The 12,305-nt window shown below is 42.8% G+C and overlaps 1 protein-coding gene across 4 annotated transcripts in view; it reads right to left on the bottom strand.

Annotated features, from left to right (window-relative positions):
• The window catches only part of JADE1 (jade family PHD finger 1), a 46,001-nt gene that overhangs the window by 11,451 nt on the left and 22,245 nt on the right, over positions 1-12,305 (bottom strand). For 2 of the 4 annotated variants that reach the window (XM_019474695.1, XM_009289488.1), the window contains exons 4-8: positions 10,291-10,448; positions 6,377-6,564; positions 2,826-3,037; positions 1,146-1,313; positions 425-541 (exon numbers count right to left, since the gene is read on the bottom strand). In XM_019474695.1, coding sequence (XP_019330240.1) covers positions 425-541; positions 1,146-1,313; positions 2,826-3,037; positions 6,377-6,564; positions 10,291-10,448 — 843 coding nt within the window. Of the gene's footprint in view, positions 1-424; positions 542-1,145; positions 1,314-2,825; positions 3,038-6,376; positions 6,565-10,290; positions 10,449-12,305 lie in introns of those variants that run through there. The other 2 variants (XM_009289489.2, XM_009289490.1) reach the window with 2 other exon arrangements.

The following is a 12,305-nucleotide window of genomic DNA, read 5'->3' on the forward strand; positions in this document are numbered from 1 at the left end:
CAGGTTGTTACAGGAAATACTCAACTCCCACTGAGGTATCCAACTTGTCTTAGAAGTCGCTAAATAGGAACTAGCAGATAAGTTTCAGCACAGAAGCTTTCAGAATTCAAGCTTTGGTTTTGTATGTGGTATGTCGCAAAAACACAGTTTTTCTCCCCTCTACTCAACAACATTTAAGTTTTACTTCAGTGTACTAATAAACGTATCAGCGTATCTACAAATTAGGAAGTCTTATGGGATGACCTGGCTATTATTAAAATTTTACTGGAAAGCAAGAGCACACTAACATTCAAAAGCACTTTGTGTGCAATTAAGACCATAGTAACAAACAGGAAATCACAGAAGTTTACTGCAGATACACATTTTGTTTATCTACTAAAAGCTGATAAAACAAAACACACGGACATTTGTGCGATTACATTACCTGTATAGATGCTCCAACTTTTTCATTACAAAGGCTGCACACCAGTGCCCATCTACTGCTGGGAATGTGAGAAACCTTTGTAATGGGCTCCATTTTTTCTGGGCTTCCAATGCTCACCTAAGAGAAAAAAAGTTAAAGAACACAGAGTGACTATTACACTGTTAACTGAACAGGGAAACAGTTTTATCAAAGAAATGAAATTCCTTGTGTGCCTATGCAAAATTAGCATGTTCCAAGTTCCTCGGTTTATAAGGAACTAAAAAAATTAAAATTCCTTTTTTAAAAAAATGAGTTCCTCACTGCCTGAACAAAGCCGTTTCAAGGTGAAGCCCTCCAATTTAAAATTATCATACAGGATTAATATTTTGATTATGAGAACCCACAGGAATCCTGTCACATCCAAACCTTCCTGATTCACCTCTGATGTTCTGTTTACAAAATAAAACGGCACTTTGTGTGCTTGTTAAATGAGGCAAAGGCCTACGTTTTTGAGGCCTAATTTTGGTTGACAAAGGTAATGTAATTACTTTCTTTACAGATGATGCTTCATCCCGCCAGACTTTACATCTAATTGAAAATCTTTTATACTGTCTTCCTAAGAAGTACCATATATATGCTACACTCAGTGTAGCAACCCGCACTAGGTGGAACAATGTTTTTAACAGATTTCTCCTCTCCCAGAATCACTGCAGCCCTGAACTCCCAGACAATTGGCACCTACCTCTGGAATCCACAGAGCACAGCTAACGTGGACCCACTTGGTGCCACTCCGGGTCGGCTTCATGGCACCACCCTTCTTGGGACACAGCAAACACTTGGGCTGAACGCCAAGCGCGCAGGTCCTGCACAGCCAGCTGCCTTCTGGCACCTTCAGGATCCCATAACATGCCTGGATTCCCATTTATAGAAAAGGGAAAGAAAACAAAGGAAACAACATGCATTCCTGTTACTTTTTAGCTGTTTACATGTAGCCTCTCACAACTCTCAAAATGCTCTTTACGGAATTTCTAACACTACAGAAACATTAGCTTGCGGAGAATCTCGGGTCGCTTTCACAAACTTAGCCAACCACAGTACCCATTCATTCCCCAAAAGATCTTTCAGTGAAAGGAGAAGTCATGATGAGCTGTTATGCAAAAAACCACTGCCCACTTCAATGGGGAAAATGAAGAATGTGTTTACCAGCCCAAAGAGCAAGGGGACTCCCAACAGACAAGCCTGCCAGCAGTCAGCTAGGATGAAGTTCAGTATCACAAAGACTACACGTAACAGGAACCGGACTGTATCTAATTCAAAAGGCAGTATCACAAAGACTACACGTAAGAGGAACCGGACTGTATCTAATTCAAAAGGCAAGAACCACAAACTCAAGAACCCTGCTGTGCAATACTCAATGTTATTCCTAGGCACTGGGGTTTACTTCTTACTCAGAGGGAAAAGTGCAGAATAGCAACTAATTAAGATCACTGTTTTTCAGAAGATTGCATCTTTATGGAGACCTCCATCCAAATTACTGTCAGTTTTAATCCTCTTAAGTTCCAGATTTGATATTATCAGAGAACCGCTACAGCTCTAAAAACGTCCACTTTACTCTGAGAATCTTGCAAGATAGCCGTTTGTACCTTACAGCTGTCATAGGCGTATTTCTTTATCGTTAGTACAAATGCATTTAAGTAACAGATGCAAGAAAATGCCATTCTTGCTCATCGGATAACACAGTTTTCCAAACACTGAATGACAAAGCGAACTTCTTAAATCTGGGAAGGAAGGACAGGCTGATGGGAAGGCATCTGCCACAATAAGAAGCATCCACGGAAACAGATACGCTAAAATTATATCTGTTCTTTCATGCTAAGACGACTTCTTAACTGTCACAAAAAGGTGGCACATAATAGTACTTCATTAGCTCAGCTCAGGTCAGTAGGTTCTCCATTAAATTAAAATAACTATAATAAATCCTACCTGTGTCCCTACTGATTGCCTGAAAGTTCTTTTTCCCCTTCTCTGCTGCACCTAAGCTGCTGGTACTAAAGGTGTGTTAGCCCCAGAAGTGTGCCGAAAGAGAGGAAAAGAATATAGCGAGAGAAGTGACCAGGTGAGAATGTACAACAATACACACGTGTATGTTTTGGGGAGGCTATTCCTCACCTTCTAACTTCCTCCACACAGACACAGTACCACTTTTAACCCTCTTAGCATGACATTTCTACAGTTGCATGTAACAATTCTTCTTCTCAATTACGTAATTTCTGAATTCATCCCACCGCTCAATGGTGAACTCTGCAAGAACTTAACAGATCAATGTCTGTCACTGGAAAAAATCCAACCTGTTATCTTTAATGGTTTGGAACAGTTTCTGTCACCACCCCTACACTCCCCCACTGTGCCCTGGCCGCCATACCTGGTGCACACAAATATTGCATTTGTCACAAAACACCATTTCGTTGCCATCTTCTCCATCTGGAGACTGACAGACGTCACAGACAACATCTTCATCATATTCAATCCCAAGTCCTTCTTCCGTCTCGATAGCGTGATTCATGTTATCATAGCATCGTTGTTCAAACTCCTCTATGACCCTTTCCATCGTGTACTCGTCCAGCTCGGGCATCCCTGGGAAACAGGAGTTGTTACTTATTTAAAGGAAAGAGCGAGAACCACCGCCACACACAACTCCAGCTTCTTTTTTAACAGCTGAGTAGACACCGCCAACCCCCACACATACACATCATTCCTAGACAATCATGCCTATTCCAGCATAAACAAGGGAAACTGTAAAAAAAAAAAAAAGTCAAAGTAGTCTTATAACTGTATTAAACTAATGGAAGCGGAGTATCCAAACCAATCTTTCAAAATCCTGAGGAAAAACTTTCATAAACTGATTTTGGCTTCCTGGTCTTGTTCTCATTTTTCCTTCTGGGACAGCACTGTCTATGGCTTTTGCTTCAATTTTGCAACCCAGATGTTGACTCTTTGGTGAAAGATTTGAGAGTGTTTTGAACCAAAGGTGATGGGGCTAGAGGGGGGAAATCAGTGACAAAATCTGCTGTGATACTTGCAGCAAGTTTCTAATGACAGTTCTTGGTTTTTTACAAGTTCCAACCCAATAGGGTGCAACCCCAACTGAGGTCTTCATCAGGCCCTGCTACACCAATAAATTAGTTTGTTTTAAAAAGTGAAAAACACGGGTGTAATAAATGCAACATCAAATCTGGGACAATAAATAAATGCAACATCTAATCTGGGATTTGGTCTTTTCAAACAGCGTCCATCAGAAGATTGTTCATGACACCACAGCTTCAGGCTGATTACAATAAAGTATTCTATAATTCAAATTTGTTAATTGTATTAATTTACTATTATAGACCTGAAAAAATATCTATAATAGAAGCAGCCAGAAAAATACCAAAAAAGAGCACAGTGCTTCCCCCTCTGGCTTCCATCTCTCACTTGCCGTGACAATGAGCTGGCTGTAATACTTCCAAGTTGGTACTGCACCAACCTTTACCACAAAATCATGCCACACAAACACCTGTGAAACCAAGAAAGCTATGCTACTGCAAACAATCATTTTCCTCTTGCAAAGTCAGTTTAGCACAAGAATTTCCATATACTTAAATCACTACAATGAAGCATAGGCTTAGGATATTCTGCTTTTGGTCTAATACCCAATACCTAACATTTATTGTGACATACAGAAGACGGCAACCTCATGATGTGTGTTTTAAGGAGAAAATCCTCCCTTTGGCTCTCCCTGTAAATAACTGAGCCACAAATTCCACAAAACTAAGAAAAAATTCCACAAAAATAAGATCTCTAGCTCCCCGAATTCAGAAGACAAACACTCTACAAAAGTACTTCCAGCTTCTCTTACAGGTAAACCCTTGCAGCAGAGATCAATGCATCCCAACCTACCCAAATTGAGCGGCTGAAAGGTAGCAAGAGGGAACATCCAAAATCCTGCTGATGAAAGAGAGTGAATTTTGCCCTGCAGCCCAGAAATATTGCACCAGCAAAGCAGATGATGGCAGGTTTCAGACCAGTTTGCAACTCGATTCTAACCTCACGATTGCTATCACTTTCTAAAAAACCCTTAGAGATATGTCATTGACTGTGCTTTTGTAAGGGTTAAAAAAAGGGAATCAAGGGGCTGTGGCTTCAGTTCAGATGTTTACATTCATTCTTTTAAAGACAGAATATACATTTTCAGTACCTGAAGCACTCTGACAGGTATCAAAGACAACACAGGGAATTCATAGCTGCAGGGACACCGTGAAGGAAGTGCTACAACTGCAGATCAGGAAATATTTCACTTTTCAAAAGCCCATTTATAGTATCTGTAGGGTGCAGTGTCTGATAGAGCACTCGGGTACATATTTCAAGACCCACGATGTACTGCCTGGTACTGACAGGAGCATTTCCTTCCCTCTGCGTACAGCAAAACTGAGTGGATAAAGATTTAGAGCAAACAAACTACGAGAAACTACACCAAAACACAACATCAAAGATCAAATCTGTCATATCCTAGCTGTCCAGTGTTTCATGTGCAACATGTACTTTTGAAGGTTATGTTGGTGTAGCAGAACAGCTACCACAGGGCTTCATGCACAGGTACAAATCTGCACGATGAAGAGCCCCTCCTGTGCGCTTTATCGCTAATGCTAGTCACACCCCAGTGTAACATCGTGGTAGCCCTCCTCTGGTTTTGGCAAAAGACAGACAGAGGGGATTATCTACATTGGATAGATGGGTATCAATTACAAATCATAAAAAGCATTTTGAATTTTTATTTGAAGAAAGCTAAGGGGACTTGCTGCTGCTGTTTTCCTGAAGATAACTGGAAAGGTAACCTAAACTCTTGAATCATGAACTGTTTTGAAATCGTCTCAGCCGAACACTAAACCTGAGCAGGCCTGACTTGAGATCTGGAAAAAAGGCTTGGATAAGAGACCAGGTCAAGGCTGGCTCATCTCTTTCTTCCATATGTGGGTTTAAAAAGGAGAAACTTTTAAAGAGTTATGAATGGTCGGTTTGTGGTTTACCAGGTCTTGAGCCATGCCACGCATGGGCTACAGGCAGGTAAAACCCGTATGACTGAACTGTAACGCCAAGCAGGGAACTGCCACAATGCTAAAACAAATATCAACAGTGTTCACCAACATGTCCAAACCTCCTCCATCTGGCACAGCATCTTTTCCCTTACCTAAACAATGTGGTAAAAGCTCTGTGCTGACTTACCTCCTCTTCAATTCCACTGAAATCCTCCCCTGAAGCACACACCTTACCAAAGAAATGTTCCTGTTCTTGCCCTGCTCCCCTGCCCCTTCCCACACGCCATCGTGTAGAAAAGGGAACAGTTGCTCTCCCTGCGACAGCTCCTCTTCCTGCTTTGGAACTGGAGCACACGGTCACAGTAAGGTTTGGGAGGTTCCTCCAATAAATCACTGCGGGAATTCCTTACTGTCTCATTCCCTGCGCAATGCAGCTGGCGTAGGTTCTCTAAACCTCCCAAGACTCCTTGTCTCCCTTCTTCGCACTGACCACCACTAGCTAAAAAGATGATACAGATATGTGGTACAGAGAAAAATAAATAAAGGACTAACTGCAAAAACTACCTGAGTGGTGTCTCTGATGTTCTCTTCAAGGATCTTGATGGCAAAATGGGAACTTTGGCAAGAATTCCCTTGTGAAATGGAAAGCAGCAGAGAAAAAAAACATGTGGCCAGATTCTGACCTGGTCTAAGCAGATGCAACTCGGCAATTATGAAAGCATATATCTCAGGGCTTAATCACATCAGGTCTGGTTTCCCATTGCTACCCCAACTCACATGATTACTATCTCTTCATACCTCTATCATCTCTTCCCACTGCTGCCCTCCCAAAAATTATTCTTAAGATTGCCAGCTTTAAAAAAAAAAAAAGGCAACAAAAGCACAAGCACTCATCGCTCACCCATTTCTTTGAATTCTTCATTGGCAAGTTGCAACCATGCTACGTCCACATCATTGAGATCGTAGCGACACACGCTGTCTGCTAAGGTTCGAATGTCAACATAGCCCAGCTCTGGAGGCTCCGAACCTGACGAAACAATATACTTCCTGGGACGCGTAAATGTGACAGCTTTCGTCTCAGACACAATCCTAGAACAGACAGACAAGCAGACGTCAGGTGTGCTGGGTTGCTGCTGAGAGACTTGTTTCTAGAGAATTCAAAATGCCTCATTCTAAGTGACTAACAATCATCAGCAATCTTCTAACCACCTAAGCAATCATCTTGCACCACTGAGATGGGAAGAGAAAACAGTACAGTGCACTTTCGTAACAGATTGGTGGTATTATAAGAAATTCATTGGAGCTGTCTAGAAACCCAATTCAGTACCAGAATTCTAAATAAAATGAAAAGATTAGAGACTAGCGCTGTGCTTACTCTTACCTGAAATTCACACTTGTTTAAAGCTAGAGTAGGAACACTGTATTTATGTAGTGATGGCTGCCATATACACAGATGTTAAACTCTGTTTTAAGACTTTTTTATAAATCAATCTGTTTAACTACAATACCAAGATCAAGAAAATTCAAGGAAAAAAGTAGTATTTCCTGCTACATTTGAAGTTTTCTTTCTTGCAGTATGTTTCTTCTGATTTTTTTTTGTATGTCTGTGTGTGTAGCTACAGAATTGCCATCTTTGTGAAATTCAGAAGACCTTTCCACAGAGAATCAGGAATTTGCACTAGGCTTCACCCTCACCTGCCCAAGCAGACCCAAGCTCTGGCATCCTGGGTCTGCATTTCCTCTTTCACAATCACTAATGTCATGCTGGGCCAAGTGCAAGTATTAATCAGCTGCTGCTGAAACTACCTTGTCTCAGGTTTTGGAGGCTCCAGTTGGCCGACAACCAACCATGAAAGCATATTTTAGCTGCAAGCCAACTGAAATTTTGTTCGACCACAGGCATTGGTTCAGGAAACAGTGAAGTACCTATAGCACATAACTTGTTTTAGGTCAGATTCCTGCAATGCCACAACTTTGCAAAGCTGGGGGCAAAACCACCCAATTCACAAAGGACAGCAGTAATTCCATCAGCAAGCTGGTGACTTGCCTCCAAACAGCAAGATAACTCTGTCAGTCCACCTGCAGCACAGTTCTCTCGGTAGAGGACACTGCACCTTCTCTTAGTTAACTGCACACAGTGAAATTCGGTTTGAATGAAACCCACTTCACGATGTAACGCTGGTACCTCCAGGAGCGACAGGCCACGCTGCCAAATGACTGCCTCCTGCACCGCCAGTGTTGATGCTTTTTTGGTGCTCTAGTGCTACAAGGGAGGAGATAGCACCACTCCCTGTAGACACAACTTTCTGCTGGGAACAGCCTAAGCTCCACAACAAGCAGGACATCCTCCATGCTATTTTGCCCCCATCTGAAGTCCAATGTGTTAACTCCTCCTATCATAAGACCCTGATCTGCCGCTACTGTATCTGCACACATAGATCTCAGTAAATCCTCTACCTATTTCAGTCTCCTGCACAGCCCTAAATCTTCCCCTCATCCAACAAACTGAGAAATGGTGGGCAAGAGCCAAATGCTGAATTTGGGGCTTCTGAAGTGCAGAAGGGGACTGTGGAAGAATACGAATCTGAACAACCTTGCCAGCCTAACTGCACTGCCCAAACTGTTCCTGGTCATACTGCACAGTAGTAAAGTATTACAGACTACTACATCTCACAGAGAATTTACTTTAAACTGAGGTCTGCTCTCCAAATCTTCTGTACCATAAATTCCTTCCTGAGTACCTCTCCATGCAGAAATCACAACCTCTGGGCAGCACCCTGCACATGCTGTCTAAATACCACTGTAGTGGCACGGAAGAAACGAGCACAGGTAGTTTGGCTTCAGAACAATCCACCTTCACCTCTTTATTTCTGTGATGGAGTAAAAAAAAGCAACACTTACTACATACCAAAAAACACATTCAACTGAATTATCCATCTGACCACATGCTTACACTGAATCACCACACAGACTCGCTCCTTTCCCCACCCCTCTGAACCTACTCTTGCTGCCCTGACCAGTCGCTACAAGGCCAAAATCTTGTATTCTCTATTATGTACCTCACTAGCACTAGCTATTTGTATGGTATTTTGCTTCTGTTCTACACCAGCTACTATTTGACTATTGCTGATTCAATTTACAGAACATCTCCCTCCCCTCCCAAAGTTAGGCACACAACAGTTCCAGCACTCCAGCACCACCACGGCAGGGCTCTCCAAGTGTTTTATGCGGGAGCAAACAGGATAATAATCAGGCATCAGAGGGCCACTCTGACCAGCAGGTGCTCACCTGCTGTAGGAGCATACAAGATAGCTCAGCAACTAAAAGAGAGTGGTGCCTCCTGTGCCGATACCTACAACTGTGGGTGCCTTCTTTCCCTAGCTCCTTTAACACCTTGAATTTGGAGCAACATCTCTGTTGGCCATTGCCAGAGAAAATCTCTCTCCTAAGTGAGTACCTGGATCTGATATAGCCACCAAAACACCTCCCTGAAAGATATGGGGTGAGGATCCCCTGAAAGGTCTCCCTCTGCTGAAGTCCACAGGTCTCCTGGCCCTCCTGCAGCCTTGGGAGATGCTTGAAAGAGAAAGCAGTGAGGAGAAGACAATGTGAGCACACATGTACAATGTGTGTGCATTTATGCAGCGACTGGGTGAGGTCAGTGCGGAGCAGGCTACGAGCACTGGAAGGGAACAATATGCTCCCATGTTCTAAACTGCACAGCAGAGAGGAAAACGCCGAGTTCTCCTTGGAGCTCCAAGTCCAATCCTTCAGAAGGAGAAGGAAGGAATGGGTTTACCTGATGTGTGGATAAGTTCCTCATTATACAGACCTAGTGGGGCTGTGCAGCGGTCTGCAAGTTGCTGCACTGAACACAAAAAGCGCTAACTCACATTCCTGTAGTCCCCCTACTCCAAGGTTAAAGCTGGCAGATGCAGACCTAACAGAAGCAGTGTAGCGTCACCCAGAATTTTTTTTACTGTGTATCAGAGATTGGGCTGTTCTGGCCCCACCAGCACTGGTGGGTCATTTGGTAACGTCTTACAGGCCAGCCTGGACTTACTCAGAGAGATCTTGTATGATCAAATGGCAATAATCCTTGTTCTTCTCACTTTCTCCAACTCCAATCCCAACTAAGCATAAAATAGATAGGTGGGCTGCAGCACGCGCCTGCCCTTACAACTGTACTGTTTAATTTGAAACAGAAAACAATATCTAAGTGTAACAAACAAGGTAAGGAAAATAAGGGTTTCTTGGATAAGAGCTAGAAAATCTCACATTAATGTATTCAGTTACATGCACATCTAGATGGTTCTTAAAACAGCTGAAATGTTGTACAACAAACAATTTCCTAAGTCAGTAAATGAAACAACCAAAAAAATAACGTGAAACCAAAATAAACGCTGTATTTTCTCTAGCCCTTAAATCTGGCTTGTCTAACTGTTCCTTGAAAGGAACCCATGGCTTGGAACTAAGCACAAGAAGCATCAGACAAGGGCTCTCCCAGCAATGCTGAGTGAGGTCAAGTCTGGGCTTAAAAATAGCAGCTATTTTTAAGGTTCTGTCATCACACTCCATCCTAATGTAATGCCAAAATGATTCTCCGACATTCATATTTCAACACACAGGCAGAACAGGCCTGACTCTTGACCTCTCCGACCATTCAAAAAGCTGAGGCAGGCTGCTCTTCATCTCTGAGAACCAAGACCTTTCTAGCTAGACACTGTGAAATAAAGCTCAAGAAGCCAAGGCAACGTAGACATAAGCTGCTAGCATAAACGTATGTGTATTTGTTTACATTCCTCCAAAGTATACCTGGCTACTGGTTCTGGGATGGTCCCTGGGCTAACTGGCACCTGAACTCCCTTTTCCCACTCCTGCCTCCAGGGGTCTGCCAGCACATAGTATTCATCAGGGTTCAGCTGGAAGGAGTCATGTAACTTCATGGCAGTGATCAGGTCCGTTCTGAACACCTGCAAAGAGAGTGACCAAGAGAGAAAAATAGACACACTGACATTTGATATTTACACTCTATGATTCACAGCTTCAGGGTAACCATGGAGCACACAAGGTCACTGTATCAACAGTGAACTAACCCAGCCCACTGCAGGACAGAAGTTTAGCTTCATCGCAGGGAAAGGGGTGGCTGAAGGTGCAAATACTGATAGAATGACTTCCAGCTAACTCCACTACAAGTCCTGGTGCTCCCCCTGCACTGGAGACATGATGCTAAAAGGTGCTACCCACTTTTACCTCCATTTTGGCTGCAACAAAAGCTGCAGGAGCTTTGCGCCCTAAAACAGCAGCACAAGGAAGACTCATTTCCACTTCAAGGTTTTTTGATTTTTTTTAATTATTGGAGCTCTGACTAATCCAAAGACATTCTAAAAATTCCCCGTGGTAGAAATCAAGGCATGACTCTACCATGACCAGCCACAAGAGGAAATTCTAAGGAGATGACTCTTTGTGCAAGTATTTAAAATAAAAACCCAAAAGATCAAATAAAATAAGACCCAAACTGGAATTCTGGTGGCAGCTCCATGTTCAGCACAGGTGCTTGCTATTCGATCAGCTACAGACACCTCTGCATCATAGCTGTAATTTTACTTTGCAAAGGCATCCATCTCTAAAATAAGCAGGATGTTTGGCAACTTTTGGGTTAACAGCCATAAACAAGCAGCGATGCCGTCTTCAACAAGCCACAGAATGAAATAAAACAGGATTCACTCTCGTAGTGGGCATGCTGTGGTACTGTTGTGGCAGCTTCAGCCTGGTTTGCCACTGCCTGTCAGCACTGCAGAAAGCAAAGGGTGCTATCACAGGCATCAGAACTACAAGCCTGCACTTGTTTACACGTATTCCAGCTCTCCCCACCCTGCTCTACAAGCAAGGCAAGGCTGTTGTAGACTAGAGCAACTGCACTCAGCACTCCTCACCTCCACAACCACAAATTTTTAACTACTTAATGCCACATTCAAGGGAAAGGGTTAAAAAGCAACCAGGTGACAGAAAATAAGCACCACCAGGACAAGAAAAAGGTAGGTAACATCTTAAGAAAAGCTCCCCTGCAGACTTCTCAGTTTGTGGTAGACAGTCAACATCCACACAGCCCCACGTTGCAGTTACAAAGGAAAAGACAGATTATCAGGACAGTGCTCCTAGATACTCTTCGGGGGCTGCTAATGGGGCAAAGTGACACAATCTCCCAGGCTCCTACTCAGTCCCAAACCAATGGCAACACTGGCTGTTTTACATTAGCTGCAGCCAACAGTTGCATATGGCTGAGGAAGAACCAGATGTATACAGAGTGCTAATTAGGCAGGCCTCCCCAGGACACCAATTTCTGTCATACACTATTCACACACCTGAAATCTCAATAGATTTCCTACGATTTTTGGGAAGTATTTTAGGGAAACAGTGAACCTGATGGTTAATTATACTTCTGAGAATATTTCAAAGTGTGATTTGTCTCATCACACTGCACATCTCGAAACTTCTCCTCCGTCCCAACACACCCGTACTATCCCACTTCTGTCTCAGTATGCTTCCGTTTCCACTCCGGTTTTGTCATAAAAATAGCATAAAATCACGTTTTTCTTAACACTTGTCTTGACATGTTCAGAAAAACTGCCAACGTTAAAAAATAAAGAATAATATTACCATATGAAGGAAAGGGTGAATGCAGGTAATGAAATACAATGAAATGTTTTAAACAATCAAATTACAAGTCCTGTGAGGCTCCAATCAAGAAATGAAAAATAAGCCACAAAGTAAACTGGCTCACAAAACAAACAAGCACAGCTGGCCAGGGGATTCTGCATTTCGAAGTA

Source organism: Aptenodytes forsteri, unplaced genomic scaffold (assembly GCF_000699145.1).
Source record: "Aptenodytes forsteri isolate BGI_AS27 unplaced genomic scaffold, ASM69914v1 Scaffold109, whole genome shotgun sequence".
Classification (NCBI taxonomy): domain Eukaryota; kingdom Metazoa; phylum Chordata; class Aves; order Sphenisciformes; family Spheniscidae; genus Aptenodytes; species Aptenodytes forsteri.